This window comes from Bos grunniens, chromosome 2 (genome assembly GCF_055505025.1).
Source record: "Bos grunniens cultivar Pamir isolate PY7600 chromosome 2, Bosgru_T2T1.0, whole genome shotgun sequence".
NCBI lineage: Eukaryota > Metazoa > Chordata > Mammalia > Artiodactyla > Bovidae > Bos > Bos grunniens.
Genome location: NC_141166.1, coordinates 46,598,337 through 46,624,120, shown reverse-complemented (window position 1 = coordinate 46,624,120; position 25,784 = coordinate 46,598,337). Strand labels below are relative to the sequence as shown.

Genomic DNA, 25,784 nt, shown 5'->3' with positions numbered 1-25,784 from the left:
CTTGAGAGTCCCTTGGATTGAAAGGAGATCAAATCAGTCAATCCTAAAGGAAATCAGTCCTAAATATCCATTGGAAGGACTGTTGCCAAAGCTGAAACTCCAATACTTTGGCCACTTGATGTGAAGAGCCGACTCATTAGAAAAGACCTTGATGCCTGGAAAGATGGAAGGCAAAAGGAGAAGAGGGCAACAGAGGATGAGATAGTTAGATGGCATCACCAACTCAATGGACATGAATCTGAGCAAACTTTGGGAGATAGTGGAGGACAGAGGAGCCTGACATGCTACAGTCCATGGGGTCGCAAAGAGTTGGACATGACTTAGCTACTGAACAATAACAACAATAACCTGACGGGCAGAGAGGTTAAGTGACAGAGGAGCCTCCCAGTTAGTGAGTAATGGGCCAGAATTCACGCTTGGACATTCTGCCTCCAGTCCATGGCTTTGACCACTGCAACACTGCCTTTCCTTTCACAGATGTCTCAAGTACCTCTAAGCCTAAGCTGCAACTTTGGCATGCAGAGTGTCTCCAGCAAAATGACCAGTTGAACAGAACAAAGAAGGATGACTATAATCCAGAGGAATTAAGCATTAAACCAATCCCAAACACTGAACCAAGTGTAGATCATTAAATCACCCCTAACAGGCCAATTATCTAATTGAAAACAGGAAATTTAGAAAGAATATAAATGGTAAATAATTTCAGAGAATTTAGGTGAGTAGTTTCCCAGCTCCATCTGCCTCAATGCTATCTCTTTTATAACTAATATATATACAGCAATCTCTCTACTCTTATAAAGTGAAATCCATAGATATAATCTAACACATATAACTTTTAAAAACCAGTGCAATGCTCTGCATGTGTGTGTGCTGTCACTTCAGCCATGTCCAACTCTTTGAGATCCTAAGGACTGTAGCCTGCCAGGCTCCTCTGTCCGTGGGATTCTCCAGGCAAGAATACTGGAATGGGTTGTGCAATGCTCTAACTGGAATATAAAGAAAGTAAAAGGAAGCGATTTATATTTTAAAAGTCTGTATTTTAAAAAAGTATATATTTCAAAATATAAATCTTTGGGAATGACTTCTCTATTAAACAAGAGAAACTATTAGATGCCTATACCTACCTATATTGAGGGCTTCCCTAGTGGCTCAGTTGGTAAAGAATCTGCCTGCAATGCAGGAGACCCAGGTTCGATCCCTGGGTAGGGAAGATCCCCTAGAGAAGGAAATGGCAACCCACTCTGGTACTCTTATGATGCTTATACCTACCTATACTGAAGAAGCCTGGCTTTAAAGGAAGTAAGAAGATCAGAAAATAGTCCTAATATGAAGTAGAGAAAAATACAGGAACAAAGTAACAAGTGGACATTAGAAAAAAAACATGTTCTGATAAATAGTAACAGATTAGATTTATTTGTGTATATGGGAAAGGGGGAACTTGACATAAATGAAGTAGATGTAATGTATGCCAAAGTAATTATAGACTGATGAAGTGAAGAAAATGAGACATCATACACTAGAAGAGGGTGAGTAAGGTTAACACGCTCCCAAAGGTTGCCAGTGCCTAAATACTCTGTGGGATTTATTTTTTTTTACTAACAAGGTCAACAGTACTTTGAGGACCAGATACTGGATGAAACCATGTGTCATCAATAATGACAATAACATGTTAAAGAAAAAGAAAAGAATTGATTTAGTATAAATACCTCACTTGCCAGTGTATTTTCTATCAGTATAGATTAGACAGAATGTGTGGAATAAATTATTCAACACTTGCAAAATAAATGTCTTTATTCTGTATAAATATCTGTCTCCATAATGACACTCTTCTAAACCAATGAGCTTTTCATGTTACATCTTGTGAAACCTTACATCACTACTGTGTATTAAAGAATTACTTACTCAGATTTGTAATGAGTTTTGTCCATTCAGGAGTTGGTGTAGGATGGTCCCACACTCGGCAGCTCAACTGGCATCCCCAACTCCCAGCAGTTGAAGGCCAGTAGTGCCCCCCAATCAATATGAAAACCAAAACAGTGCTCCCAGAGGGTTCCAAAATGTCCCTAATGAACAGCACCTCTTAAGGTGAAGTTTACAATATCTCACAACCATACCGTTGACGTATTTATTCACATCCTTAAAAAGTGTTTAACGTATACCAAAATTTGGATAACACATTTATAAACCAGTACCAAATATTCACATCTTACCAGATTCAAATGTTTCTTCATCTGTCGTTTTTCCATGAGGCAAAACAGAAGTGTAGTTATGTTACTATCCATAGCAAGTCTATAGTTCAACAGTCTAATTCCCTGACCCTGTGTTTCTGCACACACAACACTTTTAAAATGCTTTTCCTAAACCAAGGCCAACTCAGGGGTGTGTCTGTGGCAATAAAGTTTTAAATGAGATATATAAGCAGCTGGGCTGTGATGACAAGAAGGGATACAAGCAGGAGCTTAAAATAAATAAAATCATAAAATAGAAAAGGATAAATAAGATCAAAAAGAGACTCAGAGGGAAGGGAAAGGTGGAATGTCATGGTAAACTCCAATATCTGGTTGGATGTTACACAGCTTTGCTGCTAGAGGCCTGCCTGAAGCTTTGGAGGTCTATAAGCAAAGGGAGCAGGATGAGCGGAAGAAGGAGACAAATAGCTTGACAGGTTAGGGTTGTTTAGGTGACTGAAAAATACCTGAGATAAAGCAAATGCCTCATCAGTTAAAATGATTATTGTTAGTGTTTTAAGGAGACATTAAGCATTGAGAAGCTAGAATTTATATGCAGAGCAATTTGAAATATATAGCAATATTACTAATACATCCTTGAATCTGGTGATGCTACATCTATGGTCTACTCATGTATGAAATTGTTTATAATAGAAAATATTAGACATAATTCAAATGTCTACCAGTATGTGATTATATAAATGCACAACAACTTACCTAATCAATAAGCTGTTTAAAAAAATATGAGGAGGCTCTTTATGTATTATGATGGAATCACCTCCAAAGATACAATTTTAAGTAAAAAAAAACAGGAACAGAACAGTATATATAGCATACCATCAAAGAGTACATGCATTTGTGTTTTAAAAAGAGGTGAGAATGAGGTGTGTGGGAGAGGAGGAAAAAACATACATCATTGCACAGAATATGTCTGGAGGGATGCCAAAGAAACAGAGCGTTTATTGCCTCAAGAAAGAAAACTGAGTAGGGAAACAGGAAGAGAGAGGGAATTTTACTGAATATATTTTCCTAGTTTTTTGAACTTGAAAGATGTGACTGGTTAACCTAATAAAAACTTTTCATTAAAATTATAGAAAGGAAATGAATATTACTGCTAGTTAAAACCACTCACCCAGGATGTGTTCTTGGTAGAATAAATATAATGTCAACATTATTCTGTAGTTGTTCTGGGAAATATATGTAAATCTTTGAAATACTCAGTATTTAAACATTTCATGTCATTCTTTAATTTCTAAAACTAGATTAACCTGTAAAGCCAAGACACATTCACTTATCAGACTAAAGACTCTCCATTTAGTCTTCCAACAAAATCCTAGTGATTCTTGAGTCAATCTTAGTTTTGCCACTAAATTTGAAACATCTTTTCCCAATTTCCAAAAAGTATAAGGATAGAAATGTGAAAAGTTTTAATATATCTCTCAGAAATTTGGAACCCATGACTATTGATCTGTACTGGAATCTACCAGAAGATGATATCAAACAATAACTGGATATTTTGCTTTTAAAATTTTGATATCTCAGTATTCCATAGTATTTCACAAAGAGCATGTGGATTCTAGAATTTCTCCTGAATGTTACTGAATGTAACACTAGAGCATTACTGTGTGTTTCTGTGATCGTTTCCAAAAAGTGCTTTCTAGAACACTTTCTAAAAGGTTGGTCTGGAGCATGGAGACATCCTTCCACCTGTGCTTCCCTTCTGAGTGTCAGAACCACAGGAAAATGCTGGGGTGGGGACTTATTTTACACATTTCTTCCAGAGAAAAAGGTCCATGGGTCCTTCGACTGACTCTGCTTCAGAAAATCTATAGTTGAGCTGCTTTGTATCTCTCCTAGTAGTAAATCTATCAAGAAATGCTACCTGCTTCCACACATTTCTCATCAATCTTCATGTCATCATCTATAAAAGAGCATAGACAGGGAAAAAATGAAATTAAAATGTGTTACTATCACAACAAAAATCCCCTGTTAAATCACTTTAGTCGTGTCCAACTCTGTGCGACCCCATAGACACCAGCCCACCAGGCTCCCGCATCCCTGGGATTCTCCAGGCAAGAACTCTGGAGTGGGTTGCCATTTCCTTCTCCAATGCAGAAAAGTGAAAAGTGAAAGTGAAGTTGCTCAGTCGTGTCCGACCCTCAGCGACCCCATGGACTGCAGCCCACCAGGCTCCTCCGTCCATGAGATTTTCCAGGCAAGAGTACTAGAGTGGGTTGCCATTGCCTTCTCTGCAAAAATCCCCTATGTATAGGCTATGGCAATGAAACTCAGACCACCGTATATCATGTTATTCTTACAGCAATCACTCACTCAGATAGATAAAAAGGACTCTATTGTACTAAATGAAAATATATGTTATGGGAGGCTACAGGACATCACATGGTTAAAATTATAAAAGCATAGGCTTTTGAATGCTGGACAAATGATTTTACCTCTAAGCCTCCATTTTCTATCTATAAATGAGGGTAGTAACAATACATACTGTGTAGGATAGATTGAGATAATGCAGGAAAAGCTCATACACATGGTAAGTGCTCAATAAGATTAACTATTTTTACCTTTAGTTAGGATATATATATATATGAGAATAAAAGAATATAACTTTCAAAATTGTTCAACTCAAAACTCTTTACAGTGTAACCCAAACCCTGCATATGTTTTCTTTTGACTGACATCTTTTTATAAATTAGGGTATTAGTGATTAGTACATTATTAGGCACACAGAAAGAGCTTATTAAACAGCTGAAATGAAGTGAATTAAGAAAGCTACAGGAATTTTCTAGGTGGCTTTTGGAAATGAAGCTTTTTTCCCCACAAATACTGTTTCCTACCTTCTTCCATAGAAATCGCTGGGTACAGATGATTGAAGCAAGGGGGGAAAGAGAGAAAGCACAATATTTTATGCTATAATTTATCAGATGAATTTACCCACATTAATAAAAGTGAAGTGCCAAAATTATTCTCTAAAAATTCAGTGGAGATTTAGTAACAAAATGCTAAGTGAATATCCTATAGAAACCAATACATTCATGAGCCTTGCTGGAAACAGAATCTGTTTGCTTCTGGCAAATCCTATTCCCTTCTATCCTAATAAACTCTGCAAGAGTTGCATTCTACTCATTTTGAATTAAGGCACTTATTATTGATTCATTATATTTTTAGAACTCAAACCTTGAATGAAAAGAAGAAAGAGAAAGGAAGAGAGAAAGAGGAAGAAAAGATGGAAGGAAGAGAGAGAAAGGAGGAAGGGAAACAGATGACAACTACAGTGAATCTTCAGTAAATAACTCTTTAGTAACTGTGTATAAACTAACATATGCTTGGAATTTTTCAATAACTCTTGAGTAATAAAGTTGTGTACACCTTCTGAATCAGTATCTTTACCTGAGATTTTTTTTCCTATAGTAACTTTCAAGCAGAACAGAATTATATGAAATAATATTTCATTTTGATATTTCATATTTAGAAATATTTATTTGTAACATCATCTCCAAAAACTAAAAAGAAATGACTCGATAGTTCAGATAGTGCTGTCCTCCATCAAAAACATCTCTGCGAGAAATGATCCTTTAAGTCAGTGGGCTCCATACCTGGGATTCTTGGACTCAGAAATATGTGAAGATAATAATACAGAGCTGCAAACTCTTTTCAAGATGGACTTTGCAAAAGTCTAACAGAAGTGGCACATAGCCTGTGCAAGCAAATTAAATGTGAACAAGTGGTCCTACTGGTTACCAGATACTGATTAAAGCTGAGTTAGACTTTTCTTATGCCTTTGATAAACAAAATAGGAAAATGAGTTAAAGAAGTCCTTCAATCTGGTTTGGTAAACAAAATTTTTTTCAAAGCACAGGGGAAATAACTAGAATATCACCATGAAGATGATATCATGACAAATGTTTCTCATAAAATGTTACATTAGAGAAAAAAGATAAAAGGTAGTACTGCAGCTGTTACTATAATCATGTCAAATACGGTTCCATAACTGGAAGGTAGTATGAAACTATTGCCAGTGTAAAGGAATTCTAAGAATTTATTTCCCAAAAAATGTCTTTATAGTTGTCATGTTTTCAAGAGAAAAAAAAATGGGAATTTTTGGCTTAGAGAACTGAGAAATAAAGAGGGTGAGAACTCTCTATGGGCAAGTCTACGTCTATGCCCCTCTCCCTCCTCGGGGTGCCTCTTCCCCTTCTGTAACTGCTGCCAGGGAGCATATCGGAAGGGCCTTGATCAGTAGGGTCTAGCTGCACTCTACAAGCTAACATCCCTCATTAAGGCAGTAAGTCATTCACAAGCGTTTGCCACCGTGGATGCCTTTGCTGACCATTGCCCCATTGCCATCTGAAAACACTGTGTAGTGAACAAACTACACTCATCGAACTCATTCAGTCCCATGTTTACTTGTCAAAGGCACACACACTACACCACCACGCAGCCTTGCTTGCCAGTAGATGTACAATGCATGGACTAGCCATAGACACCTCAGGGGACTTCAAGCTGGGGAGTGGACCCTGAAAGTGTCACAACACAAGGACATTTGCATTTTCACAAACTGAAAACTGAAAAGTCTTCTAAATCCCAAGGAATGAATGTTTACGGTAGGATTTCAGACGGCTGCCAGGAGGCCATTTGGGGCATGGGGACGTTTAAAGATCCTCCTTTGGGCAGGAAGCCAGTCCTGGAAGAGACGGAGCTGGCTTCCCCATGAGGCAAGCGCTGGATTTGAGGTGTCAGCATACTCACAGATGGTGGATCTGAGGTGTTTGTAAGGCTGGTACGGCTGAGACCACCAGAACTCCCGTTGCTTCCTGTGCAAAAACAAATACACTGTGAGAAAAAAATAGAACCCAGGTTAACCCAGGTGAGATAGACCCAGGACAGAAAGTTTTCTAGAATTCTGTTGCCTCCAACCAAGTGAACAAGATTCCACCTCCAAAGTGTCAGTTGCTCAGTCAAGTCTGAATCTTTGTGACCCCATGGACTGGATAACCCGCCAGGCTCCTCTGTCCATGGAATTCTCCAGACAAGAATACTGGAGTGGATAGCCATTCCCTTCTCCAGGGGACCTTCCTGACCCAGGGGTCGAACCTAGGTCTCTTGCATTGCAGGCAGACTCTTCACCATCTGAGCCACCAGGGAAGCCTCCACACACATTGTCAAATACGTTCTGCAAATGTACAGTCTTTCTTATTTTGTCCTGCCTCATAGCATCTTCTCAGAGCCAAACTGATTTAGAGTTAACACCCAGCCCATGACCCTAGTTCATATGCCCAAGGCTTCAGTGCATGAGCCCTGGCACCCCCGTTTCTGGTGTGGTAGCCCGCTCCAGCAGGTCTCAGAATATTCACCACATGTTCTGGTTTCCCTCCCAACCTGTGAGGCTCTCCATAGTCCATTTAGAGCCACATGAATTTCAACTCCTTCTGTTGCCCTTTATTTGTGCACTGATCCAATAAGCCTGTCATTTCTGTGTGCTCCTTGCAAGACCCCCACCAGAGCCTCCACACCACTCCCTGCTCTGAGACCATGAGGACTAATCTCATTAGGCCTTTATCCCTGGTGCGTGTCCTCAGCCCCCAAATTCGGGTCATTCCTTATCCTCTGCACATTAATCCCTGTTCCATCTACCATCCACCGCTCCCTGACACCCTTTCTCACACTCTCTAGAACTGGTAGAAAACCTTCAGTGAAGCCTCTCACCACACTTGACCTTCTTGGAGCTTCCCTGGTGGCTCAGATGGTAAAGAATCTGCCTGCAATGCAGGAGACCTGCATTCAATCCCTGGGTCAGGAAGATTCCCTGGAGAAGGGAATGACAACCCACTCCAGTATTCTTACCTGGAGAATTCTATGGACAGAGGAGCCTGGCAGGCTACAGTTCATGGGGTCTGAAAGAGTCAGATATGACTGAGTGACTGATACTTGCACTTTCACTTTTCACCTTCTTGCCTTAACTAAACCCAGGTCCCCCGGAGGTCCCTGCTCCCCTTTCCTCTTGCTCCCAGGCTTGTGTTGGTATACCAGCCCAGACTCGAGGGGGAGGGGAATCCTGATGCGCAGCTTAGCTGATTTCGGTCTTGTCAACTTCCCACTGTGACTGATTTCCAGCTGCCATCTGACGTCACTGACCATGAGGAAGGGTGCACACGGGCTCTGAGGGCTGGCTCCAGCATACCACAAGGCCCTCACCCCACAGGGCCTGGAGGTGGGGGTCTCTGCCCTGCCATCTCCAGACCATTCTCCCTCTTCCCTAGAAGAGGCTCTCACTTTGAATACCCTCCTCCTGACTCTTCTGGAAGCCATTCTCAGATGATTCCTGCTCACTCCCATGCTCTTAACACTGCTAAGTCACTTCAGTCGTGTCCGACTCTGTGCGACACCATAGACGGCAGCCCACCAGGCTCCCCAGTCCCTGGGATTCTCCAGGCAAGAACACTGGAGTGGGTTGCCATTTCCTTCTCCAATGCATGAAAGTGAAAAGTGAAAGTGAAGTCGCTCAGTCGTGTCCGACTCTTAGCGACCCCATGGACTACAGCCTACCAGGCTCCTCCGTCCATGGGATTTTCCAGGCAAGAGTACTGGAGTGGGGTGCCATTGCCTTCTCCAGCTCTTAACACTGCTCCATCATAATTCATGAATATTTTTATTTGGCACATTAATGCCTCTTCCAACACCCTGGCCTCTTGGTTCCTTGATCTCCTCTCTTCCAATGACCTTAGCTACTGCCTCCCACTGTCATCCCCTAGACCTTTCAGTTCCAAAAACTACAATCTCTATAATTTCAATTTCTAGCATCCCTTTCTTCTACCAGCAACTTCTGTCTTCCCACTCCAATAATCTATCAACCTCTTAGGAACCTATAATCCACTGACCTGACTTCCTTTCCACTGATCCTACACTGTCACCTCCCTCCTTAACATAAATGTCATGATCCTTCATAAAAGACACTCTCTTCTCCCTCTCTTAATTTACTGCTAAGTCTGACTCTCTGTCTAGTCTGGACCTGTCCTCCCAGGAAGCTGACCAAATTTATGTAAATTTGACTGTAAATTTATGAACTTGAAGCCTAAGTGGGCCCTTAATGCTGATGACTGTATTTAGTCAATCAATTTCTCTCCAGTTCTCATAGAAACTTTTCAAGCTTTCTCCTCTTTCCTTCCCAAAATCTCCTACCCACTTTACTCTCAGCCATGACATTGGTTGATAAGAAAATAAGAGCAGATGGAAGAGACTTTCCATAAGCTCGCACCATATCCCTCATCCTCAGCTGTGCCCACACTCTGCATTCTCTACTGCTGCGATTACTGTGGGTAAACTGTTCAGAATCCTGTACAAGGCCAACCCCTCTACTTATAGACTTCATCACCTCTCCATCTGCCTCCTCAAGGACTGATAACAGCAGCAATTCTCTCCTTTTTCTCCTGTATCAGGAAAGTTTCCCTCTCACTGGATTTCCCCCATTAGCATTATCTACCCCATCTAAAAACTCTCATACTACTCTGCTCTCTCCTCTAGCTATTTCTCCACTGCTTTGCTCTGCCTTATACAAAATGTTGCAAAGACTTTTCTGTGCTCAGTTTTCAATGTCTTCAAATCCCCTTTTACTCAGATTTTGGCCCACCCCTCCACTGAAATTGCTTTTATCAAGATCACCAATGACCTCCTTTGCTAAATCCAGTGGTCAGTTCTCAGTCTCCACAACAGTGGTGAACATAGTTGATCAGCACACTCTAACATCATGATTTTCATCCTGTCTCATTGGCGATTCCTTCTCAGTCTCTTTTGCTGGCTCCATTTTCTTCTTTGTGATCTCTTAACATTGGCTGAGTCTTGGGCCTCTTATTCTATCTTCTTTCTCTCTCTAATCACTTCCTTGGGTGATGAATTGAGATTCAGTAACTGAGCTTTCAACTCAGCCTTGAAAGGTTAATAGAGGGAGCCAGAACTACCTTTTAAACTTTAGTTTCCCAAGTACTAGTCTCTCTTTTCTAGTTGATATGATTATCCTGGTCCCTTTGGTATTTAAGATGTTTAGGGCATATTGACAAGTTGACATTTGGATTTATAGACCAGTGTGTGTTCATCTATCTGCTTGTCTCTCCTCCTATCTTAATTGCAGTAACACTGCTTATCTTCCTTAATTGCAAAAACCTGAGAAATGTTTTATTTCCTGATGACTCAGTCTTGGGTCCAGGAATAATGACTTTTCTTACCTCTTCAGAAGTTGGTTAGAAGGGATTAGCCCAGCACAGGTATCAAGGTCAGAGATTTTCCGGGCCTGCCACCAGAGAGCATCATTCTGGTCCACAATCTGGAGGATGTCTCCTTTCTGGAAAGGCAGCCCGGCATCCATGCAAGGGATGGTGGGGTCCTCCTGGGGCCAGTACTCGATCATGGCACGAACATACACCTGATGGTAGGCACATAATGACATCATCAGAAGAATCCTTACCCCCAGGTTGTTAAGACTTAAAATCATCTCTCTGACTCTTCTACCTACTAGTGCTATCTTTCCTCTCCATCTTCACCAAGAAGAAATCCCTTCTTGAACTGAGTCTAAGAGCCATGAAAAAAAAAAAAGTGACTTTGGGAATAAAATCTTTTAGCTCTGAGAAGTCTCTGCTCAAATGTTCACCATTCCTGATGTTACTTCTTAACTTCTCAATACCCCCATCTTCTCTTACTGTGTTCATTTACTGATTTGCGTCTCATGTCATCAGTGTTGAAAAATATGCAATACAATATTGAACAAATGATCAACACATTACAGAGGATAGTAGTAAAATATAAAGTTTTTTTGTTTTGTGGTTTTTTTTTTTGCTGTTATTGTGGAGGATTTACTGTGTGTGGGTAAAGGTTTTTACTGTGTGGGTCTGAAGGTTCAGTTAATTCTTACCGTCTTCTGGCTGTTAACAGGAGGGTCAGAAACTGGAACCACCTTGAACATAATTGTGCCACGAGACATGGCCTAGAAAATGTCAGAGGAGAGAATGGCAAACCTCAGACTTTACTGGGTTATTAGGGTTTGGCAGGTGAAAGTTAAAAACAATGTGTGCAGGTCAAATGGTGACATCTCCCACAGGGGCTTTTACAAGGGCTCAACAGCTAAATATCACCACCCAGAAATGGACATTAGAAGAACTTTAGCTTCACTTCTGTCCTGCTGTGTGGGGTCCAGGGTCCTGAGGCTGGACTCTCCTAGTACCCTCCACCTTGCTCTCATCAGGACACCACACTCAGCAAGCTCTTTTTCCCCCAAAGCATGAGGAGGGAAAGGAACTCTTTTTTTTTTTAACCAACGAAGTATCATCTTTGTCGTGTGTAAGAACTTTTAGGTTCCTCACAGTGTAGAGTCATAGTAAGGACATCGTGACATCAGCCATGTATACTGTTGGGGTAGGTAGGAGTTAGTCATTTTCCCAGCCTCTCAGCAGTAGAGAATCCGCCTACTAATGCAGGAGTCCTCCCCTCCCCACCGCCCCCCACCCCCGCCCCGTCAACCCCAACGCCCCCAGCCCCTGCCATTGGATCTGTGGTTCCAGAAGATCTCTCGGAGAAGGAAACGGGTAACCCATTCCAGTATTCTTGCCTGGAAAATCCCTTGCACAGAGAAGCCTGCCGGGCTACAGTCCATGGGGTCACAAAGAGTTGGACTTGTCAGACTGAACAGGCTAGGTGAAAAACTTCAGAATTGTCGCTTAATTACTATATCTCTGCTTAGAAATGCCAGGACCCTAGACAGTAATCATCAGAAACAATGACTTTGAAAACTTATTAATACTGTCAAAAAAAAAAAATCAATCTTAAAGAGCTTTGCTTTAACTTCATCTTTGTTTCAAGGATTAGAAATAATGTTAAATAAATACCCTCCGACAAAATAGTCTCACAATAAATGGTATCTATTACTGTCATTCCTTGCTGTCAAGGTTCATATATTCTCATATCTGTACCACCTCCTAACGCCTAGCACATATTGGACAGTCATATAAATATTTCATTCGAATGAGTGAAGGAGTGATAGCACTGAGATTCAAGTTGCACTCTAGTTAAAGCTTCGAGTCTTGCTTTTCGCGTTAGACCCTGAGTGCATGAGAAAACGAAGGATAAAAACCTTCTCCGACTTGCTGCCAGTGCTAAACTATTAATTCCCAACATGCAATAAAACTCCGTAGTTACCCGAGCCAGGTCAAAGCAGTCTCCAACTCTCCTTTCGCTACGCGGGAGTAGAGCAGAAGTTTATGCAAATACGGGAAAGGAACTCTTGATCTGACTTTCACTCTTCATGTCTCTGTCAGTAAGTCTTTCCTAAACACTTGTTTCTGTATCAGGCAGCCTCATCTGATGGGGAAGAAGATCCCAAGTCTTCTCAGGGGTACTGACAAGCCTCTAAACTAATGGTAGAGGAGACAGAGAACCTCCTAGCTTGATGTGGGAGGTAGGAACACACCCCTCAGCCCCACTCCCCAAAACACACACCATGACAGACACTGGAGATCCAGAGATGAACAAGAAAGATCTCATTCTCACTCAGGAATCTCATGATCCCACTGTCATGGTAACTCCACAGCTGGTACCAAAAGGACTGTGGTGGACACATGCGTATCTGTGACTGACAGTCCTTTAAGCTCTTTTGGCAGTACATTTTAAACCACAAAGAATCTTGCATAGCAGTTTGCAAAATATTTAGGTGCTTAATATACTCCTTACTGGGGGCTTCCCAGGTAGCGCTAGTAGTAAAGAACCTGCCTGCCAATGCAGGGGATGCAAGAGACTCAGGTTCAATCCTTGGGTTGAGAAGATCCCCAGGGAGAAGGAAATGGCAGTCCACTCCAGTATTCTTACCTGGAGAATCCCCATGGACAGAGGAGCCTGGCAGGCTACAGTCCATAGGGTCACACAGAGTTGGACACAACTGAAGTGACTTAGCAGGTACACATACTCCTTATTATACCACTTCTCATCTCAGTCCCTAAGGCACATCTATGAAAATCCAGAGTTCCTGCAAGAACCCAGTGTGAGAACCACTAGTACACATAATATATAATAACCGACCTCGGGCCCCACAGGGGGGTGTGCACGGGGAGAGGTGGGCAGGGCATGACGCTATGGCTATATTGACAGCTGAACGGTGACCCAGGCAATGGTTGGAAGGATGGGAATGAGAACTGAAAAGAAACCAAAAGCTCATATAATCAGGTCATAAATCCCCATCTCAACCACAAGGACTGGCAGGGCCAGCAAAGATGTCCCCCTCCCCATTTGCTGCCCTCTGGGGACTTCTTTTCTACCTCAAAGCTGCCTCAAAGAAACTGCATAAAAATGTTAGGGGAGCAAGGGGTGGTTTGCTCAGGTTCAGACTCTCCTCCACAGTCTCACTCTGCCCACCCCGGGCTCAGTTTCCAACAGAGCAACCCAGGTGATGAGGACCTGGGCCGTCTTCCTGAGGCTGAAAGAGCAGCTTGGGAAGGGACATCTCCAGCAGGGTCCAGATCAACTGGGGAGAGGGAGTACGTGAGGGGGATGAGATGCATAGAAACAGACAAGTTCTAGGGCCTGGAGAGAGTAGGCTGCCGGGAGGGACTCGAATCCCCCTCCCGGCGCACACGCCAGAGGCTGGATGCAACACGGAGTGAGTCATGGATAAATCGAGGAGAAGACTTGTTACCAGAATGTGGATCACTTGCTCAGGGTCCAGTCCTTCAACTGAAACTCCATTCACTTCCACCAGTTTGTCCCCGGCGTATAACAGCCCTAGGCAAACCGGAACACAAAACAGAGGGGTGCCAAATAACTCGCAAAAAGGGCGGCAGCCATCCCAACACTACTTAACAAACTCACTAACCTAAGCATGCTCTGACATCTTAAATTCTACTGTGAAACAATAGTAATAATAAACTGGTTATTTGAATTTACAAATAACCACCAAATTCAAACTGGTTATTTGAATTTACACTACCACCAAAGTACACGAGAATTGCCTTTTTCTACCTTTTCACCAACACTGGGCATTAACTAAAGGTGATACTTTTATTTTTGCTAATCTGATGTTGTAAAATGGAACTGGAACATTGGTAAGAAGATAAGACTAAAAATAAAGATGTCTATAATTTCCTTTGCTGTGCAAAAGCTTTTAAGTTTAATTAGGTCTCACTTATTTATTGTTTTTATTTCCATTACTCTAGAAGGTGGGTCACAGAGGATATTGCTGTGATTTATGTCATCAAGTGTTCTACCTATGTTTTTCTCTAAAAGTTTTGTAGTTTCTGGTCTTACATTTAGTTCTTTAATCCATTTTGAGTTTATCTTTGTGTATGGTGTGAGGAAGTGTTCTAATTTCATTCTTTTACAGGTATCTGTCCAGTTTTCCCAGCACCACTTAAATTTAAAAAATAAAAATAAAGATGTCACGGTCGTGAGTAAAGGTTAAATGAAAAGGAAATGGGGTGGGGGTATTCTTCAAAAGAGAAAGTGTAGAGAAACTTGGGGGTTAAGATTAAGCCTTGAGAATTATGAGGTAAGACAGTGGAGACAAGAAGCTTCTTGAAAATTTCAAGAAAGCTATCTTCAACATCAAATGTGCTAGAGAAGTAAAAATAGAACTGAGGCTTAAGGGAGGGCCAGTAGACTTAGCAACTAGGAAGTCTCTGGGTAATTTCTCTAAGAATGTTGGTGTATGAATTCTACACCAGGTTTCCGGGGTCATGAGCAGGGAGGACAAGGGACAGCAGGTAGATAACTGATGGTTTCAGAAGCACAGCAGTGAAAAGAAGGAAATTCAATTCCCAGATAGAAAAGGCAAGCAACAACAGTCTGAAGATGTGGAAAAGCTGTGCCTTTAAGAAAGCAGAAGGACCAAGTGGAGAGTGAAAGTTGGGAATATAGAGAGAGGCAGACCTAGCCTTGAACCCTAACTCCAACTGTGAACCTCAAGCAAGTTAGGTGGTTAATCTTTGTGAGCTTCAGTCTCCTCATCTATACAGTAGCATGATGATGCTTAGCTTGTTAGGTTTATGTGGGAATGTAAAGTGACAGAAAATTAATTTAATGCATAAAATGGAGGGACTCGGTGAGGAAGGGCAACGGGGTTGGTTTCTCTGGAATATTTCTGTCTTCCTTCTTAGTAACAAAGCAGTGGAACTTATTAAAGGCTCGACCTCACATAGGAGACCGGGGTCCCCTGTTTTCCCGGTTGCGCTTGCACACCGCTGCTCCAGCTTACCACTCCTCTCGGCCAGCCCACCATGGATGACTCTGGCCACCAGGATGTCCCCTGTCATCTCATGGCGCTTGATGGTAGCTCCCTGGGAAGAGAGTACAGTGGAACCCATTTTTTACGTAACATGACCACTTTCCTGGGGGCTTCCCTCAATGTCGTTCTGGTCTTTCAAACAAGGGAATTCATACCAACCAGGGTCATGGAGAAGGAAATGACAACCGCTCCAGTATTCTTGCCTGGAGAATTCTGTGGACAGAGGCGCCTACAGGCAGGCTACAGTCCATAGGATCTCAAAGAGTCAGACACGACTGAGTGACTATCACTCACACTCAGGGCCATATGTATACCATGTCATCAAAAAGGAAAGGCCATTTCACTCAGGTCTGCCAGAATCTCTATTCAACCACATAGACATCAAATAATATTGAGATCCTTCCAGAGATAAACAGAACTTCCACGATTCCAACCTAATCAAAGGAAATATGCTTAGAAAATCATATTAATGCCTTACTTAGCTTCCCCTTAACAGAGGAAAATACCTAGGCAAATACATTAGAACTAGGTGAAATACATATACATGTCACAGAGCCAAATAATAAAATAATTTCTTTTTTTCTCATAGCTGTTAAAAAAGAAAAACACTAAGCAGAAATCTTTCCTGGTGAAAACATTACAACCTGTAAAGTGCTTGAAATCACAGGCAAAATTGATTAAAATATATTTTAGCCATTGTTATCATGGATTCCCTCGTGTTGCCTGAGTGCCTCACACTATAGGTGACCACAGACAAGAATATTGCCCAACAGTTATTTCAAGCTACCTACCACACTAAATTTCAAGAATCCTAAGATGAAGCAGTGATCTCTGCTAGAATCATATGAGGAAAAAGTACAACAGCACTGATTTTGACTGCTTTCCTCTGGCCAACTGAAGAAACAGAACAGACAAGCATTACAAAATTCTGTTGGCAACCATGCCTAGCTGGGAATAGGATTGCTATGATAAAGTCAGAAAGACAGGTAGGTAATCAGCAAATCAGCAGAATAGGGGAAACACATAACCCTCACCAAAAGGGAGAATAATTTGTAGCTCAAAGATATCCTTGATTGGATGGGGGAAGTTAATAGTTAAATAAAGAGAAATTATTAGTTTAAATAACACATGCATAAGGAAAACTGCCAGTGATTCTCTGTATGGCCTTTGAAACATTTTGCTTATTTTAAATTAAAGAAAATTTTTATTAAAAAAAATATTGTCTAAATAACTACTAGAGATAACTTAGCTCCCAATTAACCCTGGTGTAATCCTAAATGAAAAGATTTCCTTACCAGGGGCTGCTGGTTCTTTACCAAGCAAACAATCCTCATTGCTTCCTCACTCTCAGGGATGTTGTCTGGCAGTGGGGGAAGAAGGGGCTCAAAGTCCTTCTGAGCTACCGTGTCGTGGGCGCTGAGCAAGGCCTGGAAACAGAGAAGGAAAAGGCAAATGAACCTCACGCATAGGATGCACCCACCTAGAAGATGCTGACTCAGTACTGTGTGAGACACACGACGACAACCAACAGGGACGCGCCAGGCACAGTTCTAAGTGTTTTATGTGGATTAACTCAATCGTCACAGTAACTCTGAGGCAGGTGTGCATATATTTTTAACTTTTAAAATTTATTTTTATATAATTTTAAAGTTTACTTTCCATGTTCAGTTATTACAAAACACCGGCTGTGTTCCGTGTTTGTACAGTACATCCCTGTAGCCTGTCTCACACACAGTAGCTCACACTCCCCGCCCCCTCGCTCCTGTATTGGCCCTCCCCACTCGCACTCTACTGGTCGCTCCTAGCTTGTTCTCTGTATCTGTGAGTTTGCTCCTTTTTTGTCGTATTAGATTATTGTATTTTTTAGGTTCCCCATATAAGTGATATACAGTATGTCTTTCTCCGTCTGACTTATTTCATTTGGCATAATTCCTTCAAAGTGTCCGTCCGTGTTGCTGCAAATAGCAAAATCTCATTCATTTTTATGGCTGAATGGTATTCCATTGTGTGTGTGTGTGTGTGTGTGTGTGTGTGTGTGTGTACCACATCGTCTTTATCCATTCGTCTGTTGATGGACACTTACGTTGCTTTCATACCTTGGCAACTAGTGCTGCTATGTACATTGGAGTGCTTGTATTTTTTTCAAATTAGTGTTTTTGGGGGGTATATACCCAGGAGTGGAATTGCTGAGTCAGATGGTAGCTCTATTTTTCGTTTTATGAAAAACCTCCATACAGTTTTCCATGGAGGCTGCATTAATTTACCAGGGTTCCCTTTTCTACACATCCTCATGAGGCAAGTATATTTACTGTCCCCATGTTATAGATAAGGAAACAAGGCACAGAGAGGGTAAGCAACACACAATTTATTCTTTCATTCCTGATAAAATGTATTCTGTCATGTTCTCATTTCCTGGAAACCCATGTAATCCATGATGCTCCTGTAAACTTGAACTACAAAATAATTATTGTAATAGTTTCCCCAGGCAAGGTAGAATGAGAGGCAGTAATCAAAACATCTTGCTGGTTTAATTTGTCAATGACACCTAAGATCCCATGTGAAACAGGATGAGAAAAAGCAGTCCCCTGGTTTAGGGTACGATCAGATAGTTCCGGTATGTTAAAATTTCATTTCATGGGGTGGGGAAGTAGTCATTCTACGACTCTGCTTGAGACTGGTGGACAGAACTCTGTTGGAACTCAGAGAAAATTCTGTAGGCTTATCTTGTGAAATAAAACTTTTTGACTCAAAAATTCCATTGCTCCAGATGCAGATATTCTCTTAAAGTTCTAATTTGTTGATAAATTGGTCTCAAAACCTGTAAGGTAGGGTTCTGTTCTGCAATCAAATGTTCTTTATATACCCCCTCATAGAGCTATTCATTATTATACTGTTTTTTCCAAATACCTTCATACACTTTATCTCTGAAACTTAAAATATTTCCCAGTTGGAAAGGATGTATGGTGCCTTAACTGTCCCCCAGAATTTTAGAGGAATGGTGGCTTTTCAGGGGGAAAACAAGATGCCATGGGAAGTCCTGAATGCCTCCATATAAATAGAGCCGGCTTGGCTCCATAACCAATGAGATTAAGTCGCCCATCAGTCACATCTGAGTCCCACATCTTTCAGTATAATCTGTTGGTTACCCACATACAGTAAAAGAACATCTATTCCAAGAGCACATCTTTATTTCTTCTTCCCAACTCTGTCAATGTGCTGGATGGTTATACCTTGTCAATTTTAGCAAGCACTTGCCTTAAAGTGTGGAGCCTGGAGGATCTGTCTTAGCTCTTGGATCTCAGGGGACTTGGGGGTTTCGCGTAGTATCTTCACTACCTGGTTGGTGGGAAAACATACATGTGAATTTTTAATAATCTTTATCACCTAGTTAACATCACCCAGGTTGGATAACAGGTATATTGACATGATATTTACCTAAGAAAAGCTGTTACTAAAGCCTTCTTCTTCACCTTTAAAGTCAGGTGAAATTAGCATTTTTTCCTTATTCACTAAACTTCATTACAGCAGATAGAATCCAAGACGGGGGATAGATCTAAACCACAGTGCCCTTGTCCTGGCACCTCACAGACTTGGGGGAAGGACTAACTTAATCGTGTAAGATCATATGTGCCAAGGCAGTTTCCCTCAGTGCCTCTAAAGTGACTGTTTGCTCATGTGAATGCTTTATGGGCAAATTAAGATATCTGAGTTCTCCAGGTACAGGCTCAGTTACCTGGAAAACCAAGTAGCTTTAATCCCATGGGATGTTCCATTTTTCAACTAAAAAACAAAATGGTAATTTGTATTTTAAGGCTTTTATTTGATTAGTAATTTTAATGTTTGTTGCAACAATAAAAAAGTGTTAGAATAAATTCTGATCCCTTTGCTTTGGTTTAAGTGTAGACCTGGCTTCTGATAGAACATAAGAGCTTTCAAGAATTTAACTCTGTAAATCCTCACCAGTCAAGCAACATCACATCCAGTCAAATGAAAACAAGAGGTTTAGCAAACTTCACCTCCACTCACTAGAGTTACAGCTGAATAAAATCACATGTATGTGTTTCCCCATGGATAGCTAAGAACAATTTGAGTTGTTGATTACTGGAGTTTTGGCTGTAAGGCTTTATTTTTTTTCTTTTTAAAAGTTTCTATTAATGTGGTTTGGACAATAAATAAAAATAAAATGGATTATATTTATGCATCCAAATATTGGGCTTCCATGGTGGCTCAGATGGTAAAGAATCCACTTGCAAGGCGGGAAACCCAGGTTTGATCCCTGGGTGGAGAAGGTCTCCTGGAGGAGGGCATGGCAACTCCAGTATTCTTGCCTGGAGAATCCCCATGAATACAGGAGCCAGGTGGACTATGGTACATGGGGTTGCAAAGATTCAGACATGACTGAGCGACTTCCATTTTTCAACAAATATGTATTGAACATTGACTATGTGCTAGGTATAGTTTTTTGTTTGTTTGTTTTTAAATATGTATGTATTTATTTACTTGGTTGTGCTGGGCCTGTCGTAGTGCTCGAAATCTTTGATTTTTTTCTGAAATGCAGGATCTAGTTCCCTGACCAGAGATCGAACCCTGGTCCCCTGCTTTGGGAGGGCAGAGTCTTAGCCACTGGACCACCAGGGAAGTCCCTAGACACTGTTTTAAGTGATGCAAATACAGCTGTGAATAGGCAGACACAAACCCCCACACTCATAGAATTTACATTTTTGTTAGGAGCCACAGAAAAGAAGTAAAATGTGTAAATAAAAAAAAGAATAGTTTTATTTGATGATGAAAAGAATTAATTAAGAAGAAAAATAAAACAAGGAGGGTGGATAGAGAGTGCTATGAGGGGATTGCAGTTTTAGATGGGGTGACCAGAGAAAGTCTCTGTGAGAAGCTGACGTTTCAGTGGAAACTGGAAGGAGATGTAGAAGCATATCGTGTGGATATATAGGCAAGAGCATTACTGATGTAGGGGATAGCAAATGCAAAGGGCCTGCAGCAGGAACATGTCTGATTCAAACATCCACAAGCGGTTCATGAGTCTGAAGCAGAGTGAATAAGGAGAGGGTGGTAAGTCAACATCCAAGAGAGGTAGCACTATGTTTGCCTATATGATAGCTTTGATGTTTACTCTGAGATAAGAAGTTGTAGAAGAGTTTGAGCAGGGAAGTGACACATTTTGACACATCTTTAATTCAGAATGTCTTAATGGCTGCCATGACAGGAATAGATAGGGAGCAAGAGTAGAAGGAGACGACCAGGCAGGATGCTACATTGCAATTATCCATGTAAGAGAAAATGATGGCTATATGCAGTGATGCAGCAGAGGTGGTGTAGCTCAGAGTATTTTGAAGCCAGAGCTGAAGGACTGGGTGTGGGTATGAGAGAAAGAGAAAGTCAAAGATGATCCCAAAGATGTTGGTTTAAGCACCACAAAAACAAAAATTGTGCTCAGTCATGTCTGACTCTTTGCAACCCCATGGACTGCAGACCACCAGGCTCCTCTGTCGATGGAATGTTTCCAGGCAAGAATACTGGAGAGGGCTGCATTTCCTACTCCAGAGGATCTTCCCAACACAGGGATCGAACCCACAACTTTGTGCCTCCTGCATTGGCAGGAAGCTTCTTTACCACTAGCGCCACCTGGGAAGCCACATGCAAGAACAAAAATAGATAGAAAAGGCTGGAGGAGGAGCAGCTTTGGGGTGGGGATGATCAGGAGCTCAGTTTGGGACCTGTTAAACTGGAGGGTCCATTAAACAGTAAAATGGGCAGGAGGCAGTGGATATAAGAGTATAATTTAGCGGAGAAGTCCAGACTGGAGAAGTAAAATTGGAGATCATTAGCAGAAAAACAGGAGAAGGCAATTGCACCCCACTCCAGTACGTTTGCCTAGAAAATCCCATGGACGGAGGAGCCTGGTAGGCTGCAGTCCAAGGGGTCGCTAGAGTCGGACATGACTAAGCGACTTCACTTTCACTTTTCACTTTCATGCATTGGAGAAGGAAATGGCAACCCACTCCAGTGTTCTTGCCTGGAGAATCCCAGGAACGGGAAGCCTGGTGGGCTGCCATCTATGGGGTCGCACGGGGTCGCACAGAGTCGGACACGACTGAAGTGACGCAGCAGCAGCAGCAGCAGCATAACCGAGTCGAATATTTAGGGAAAAAGAGAAAAACAGACACATTTCTCTAGAAATGTGTTTTGTTTTAATTTGGGGAGGCAGGAGGCCAATTGTCTTTCTTCTTTTAAAGCTCAATTAGAAGCAAGGATTAGATGCATAGTCACCAATTAAATATTTAGAGCATTTAAACTAGCACTATGAGTAAAATGGCATCATGTTAAAACTACTATTCTTTGGATGAAAGAAAGCACCTCACCTCACAGGATAACGCCTGTGCATGGGGTGTGGCAGGAACGAGCTTCTTCTCTTTGAATTCCTGGAGGCTGTCATAAACCTGCAGAGGGGCAGCAAGGAGAGAATGATGTACTGAACAAAGGTTTGCCAAGGGGAGAAGCAGCCTGGGCAACGGTGCCAGCAGGTAGGCAGCCTGTGTGCCAACCTTTAATAAGGCTTGTTAGGTTGCCAGAACTTTTTCACCTTATAATTAGAAGCTTGTACCCTTTGACCAACATCTCCCCATTTCCTCCATCCCCAGCTCCTGGCAACCACTACTCTCTCTGTCTCTATGAGCTCCACATTTTTAGATTCCACATACAAGTGAGATGACATGATATTTGTCTTTCTCTGACTTATTGCACTTAACATATTGCCTTGAGATCCACCCATGCTGTCCCAAAAAAGGAAGATTTCTTCCTTTTATGGGTGAATAATATTCCATTGGACATCCCATTTCTGAGGATATTGTAAAATGAAATCATTATCTCAAAAACGTATCTGCACCCCATGTTCACTGAGGCTTTATTCATAATAGTCAAGGGCTTCTCAAGTGGCATTAGTGGTAAAGAACTCATCTGCCAATGCAGGAGATATAAGAGACCTGGGTTCGATCCCTGGGTTGGGAAGATCCCCTGGAAAAGGAAATGGCAACCCACTCCAGGATTCTTGCCTGAAGAATCCCATGGATAGAGGAGCCTGGTAGGCTACCGCCCATGGAGTCACAAAGAGTTGGACATAACTGCGTGACTTAGCAAGTACACAAAAGCCAAAACATGGGGGAAAGGAATCTGTGTCCAGCAATGGATAAAGAAATCAGGTATTTTAAAGCCAGTGCTGTAAGGAGTACTTCTGTGTTCACACTAAATACATTGACACCTCTTTTAAAAATATTAATATGCACCATAAGGCTGACCACATTTCACACCTAAGTGAAGGAAACACATCCCCCAAAAATAACTTCAAAAGGATCTTTCTTGATAATAACATTTGTTTAGAAGAACAAAATTTTAGTCAGATAGTAGACACTATTGTATAGTGTGAAATTTCAGCCAACTTATAAAAGAGAGCTTCAGAGTAAGAAAAACTTAAGATACCTAAACAGAACTGTGGACATTTCATTTCCTAATTTATAAAAACAAAGAGGAATGATATTTTAAAGCCTTTTTATTTGTCCTGAGTTGACCTCAAGGACAAAGGGTTATGGACAGCTGCGTATGGGGTTGCTGATGGCCATTTTCAGTGGCTGCTTTGTGATCCTGGGGCCCCTGGAAGAGAGGAAGGTGAGGGCAGAAAAGAGAGGAGCTGCTATATTCTTTTCCACTCAAGTAATTTCCTTCCTGAACTTGGGGTTGTGTAGGTCTTCCTTGAACTTTTTCCCTGTTGAGATTTCCCGCCATGTGACAGGCGACATTGCTGGATGAACAGGTGCCGCTCCCAAGGCCATGGCTTCAGAACAGTGGCGCGCTCACCTTGAGTAGAGCCTGCAGCCACGGGGAGTGGAGGAGGTCATACAGGAGGCACACTCCGTTCACGTCTCGGCTGTAGAACAGGTTCAGCTCCTGTAGCACGAGCCTCAGGAGGTGCGAGATCCCTAGGAACAGGAGAGGGCAGAGATGGAGTGGCAGATGAGGGCGGAAAGAAGGGCAGGTGTAACAGGAAGGACAATTCAGACCCTGAGGAGGCTCCAGGGGCTCAAAAGGAGAGGAGTGGACACTGCATTTAAAGCCGAAAGATCTACCTTCTGGCTCTGTTATCACTGTGTGTGCTTCAGAAAACCATCCAACTCTCTGGGAACTAGTTCCTTATAGAAAATGAGGGTATACTTGCTTTGCTATAGAGTTCTTGCTAACATTAGATGAACTAATAGATCACAATATACAGATGAAAAATTTTATGAGAGCAGTATTGCTTTCCCCTCCTCAGTCCTAACAGCCTCTGGTTTATTCCAAAATTATATAGTTGTTTTCTGGATCCTTCAAATATGCAGTCATCTGTATTTACCCTTTATGAAAATTCTTACTGAAAAACTCTCCCAACAGGCTCTTAGAAAATATTTACTCATGTATGTGCCTGCGCTGGGTCTTAATTGTGACACGCAGGCTCTTTCAGTTGCAGCTTGCGGAATCTTTAGCTGCAACATGTGAGAGCTCCCCGACCAGGGATCGAACCTAGGCCTCCTGCTTCTGGAGTGAGGAGCCTTAGCCACTGTAGCACCAGGAAAGTCTCTCCCAATAAAAAGGCTTTTAATACAAACCTCAGGGTTCCACTATTAAAAGGACTGGACAGATTTTAGCAAATGGTTGTTTTTATAAGTGTTTTCATAGAAATCCTATTTGTTGCAATGACATTCTGAATGTGAACAAGTTGCAAAGTTCTAAATAGAAGTAAAACATTGTGGGATAGGAAAAAAAGATTCCTCATCTACTGTATCGATTTCTTTCCTTTCTGCCTTAAAAATTGCTTGGACATATCACTAATAGATGCAACAGTACACTTCAGAGTGTATAACAAGTCCATATAGAAATCAGAATAAATCTATCAGAATTTCTGCCCCTAAATTGGATCACATGTTTAGAGTGATACTGAAAGGCCTTTCTGGTCTATAAAAGGAACTTGGCACCACATACCGTTCTCCGGATTGGTTCCCGTAGAGAGCTTCTCGTCCTTCTTGTCTTTTTCATCTGGAAGATCTGATCCTTTGTCTGACTGTATCATCCTCCTTGCCCAAGATTTCAGAGGGGATTCAGAGCTAGGGAACAGATCAACAAACAGCACACAGCTCATCCAGTCACATTGGCCCCATAGCTGTTAGTACATATAAAGGCATATATTTTCAACTAGCAATAGTCCAACTGAGCAAGTTGGACTCTGTGCTACATTCACACCAGGATCCACATCAGATAAAATGGTCCTGGGTCCTGCCCAGTGGTACTTCCTCTCTAAATTCACCACCACCAGCTGCGTGGACGAGAAAACTCACAAAACATTCCTTCTATCCCCTCTTTTTTATTTTATTTTTAAATAAATACTTTGACACTTTATTTTTTAATGTGTTTATTTATTTATTTGGCTGTGCTGGGTCTTAGTTGCAGCGTGTGGTATCTAGTTCCCTGACCAGGGATTGAGCCCGGGTCACCTGCATTGGGAGTGTGGAGTCTTAGCCACTTGACAACCAGGGAAGTCCCTGTTCCCCTCTTTTTTTAAACAAAGGACCAAGTTATATTTGTTTATTTCCCACCTCTTTGCCTTGTTGATTTTACCACCATTCTGAGTTTGGAAGGGCCTTCTCTGGCCTGACTCCATCTAGCCTGTCCATCTGGCCCTGTTCCCTTTCATTGCACCAATGGCACTGGTCACAGTTGCAAAAGTTATGGATTACTGCTCTAAATACCATTAGAGTTTATTTTATATATTGCTATAAGTAGGTTTAAAGAAACAGAAACTCCAAACAATAGTGGCTGAACAGAGTAGAAGTTCATATCTTGCTCGTGTAAGAGTCCAGAGGCAGAGACATCCCAGGGCTAGTAGGGCTGCCCCACTCCTGAAATTGTTAGAGAATAGGCTCCTTCCAGCCCACGGTTCTGCCTCCTCAGGATGCAGTGTGATTCTCATCTTCCTGCTCTAAGATGGTGGCTGGATCTCCAGCCCTCAGGCCTACATTTCAGCCAGCAGGACGAGGATCAAGAAAATGAGGGCAAAGCAGACATGCTCCCTGCTCTTTGAGTTAGTTTGACAGACAGAAGTTACCCTACATGATGGGAAATCACTTCAGGCCCTGTAAACTTTCAAATGTCCCACTGGACTCTCATGTTGCTGAGAAAAACAAAACAAAAAACTTATAATTATCTGACCCCAGGTGGTGCTAATGGTAAAGAACCCACCTGCA

At 41.8% G+C, this 25,784-nt stretch overlaps 1 protein-coding gene and 1 non-coding gene across 2 annotated transcripts in view; one reads left to right on the top strand and one right to left on the bottom strand.

The window, feature by feature from the left end:
* MPP4 (MAGUK p55 scaffold protein 4) overlaps positions 1-24,780 on the bottom strand; it is a 40,818-nt gene extending 16,038 nt beyond the window's left edge. The window contains exons 1-13 of the mRNA XM_086345902.1: positions 24,526-24,780; positions 23,368-23,489; positions 21,879-21,956; positions 18,754-18,834; positions 16,794-16,925; positions 15,469-15,550; positions 13,915-14,000; positions 11,146-11,217; positions 10,463-10,659; positions 6,993-7,057; positions 5,081-5,098; positions 4,111-4,149; positions 2,211-2,231 (exon numbers count right to left, since the gene is read on the bottom strand). Coding sequence (XP_086202028.1) covers positions 2,211-2,231; positions 4,111-4,149; positions 5,081-5,098; positions 6,993-7,057; positions 10,463-10,659; positions 11,146-11,217; positions 13,915-14,000; positions 15,469-15,550; positions 16,794-16,925; positions 18,754-18,834; positions 21,879-21,956; positions 23,368-23,489; positions 24,526-24,682 — 1,150 coding nt within the window. The 5' untranslated portion in view covers positions 24,683-24,780. The remainder of the gene's footprint in view (positions 1-2,210; positions 2,232-4,110; positions 4,150-5,080; positions 5,099-6,992; positions 7,058-10,462; positions 10,660-11,145; positions 11,218-13,914; positions 14,001-15,468; positions 15,551-16,793; positions 16,926-18,753; positions 18,835-21,878; positions 21,957-23,367; positions 23,490-24,525) is intronic.
* TRNAC-GCA (transfer RNA cysteine (anticodon GCA)) lies at positions 1,139-1,210 on the top strand. The gene has a single exon. It is a non-coding gene; the product is annotated as a tRNA-Cys (tRNA).
* Positions 24,781-25,784: the final 1,004 nt, after the last annotated feature.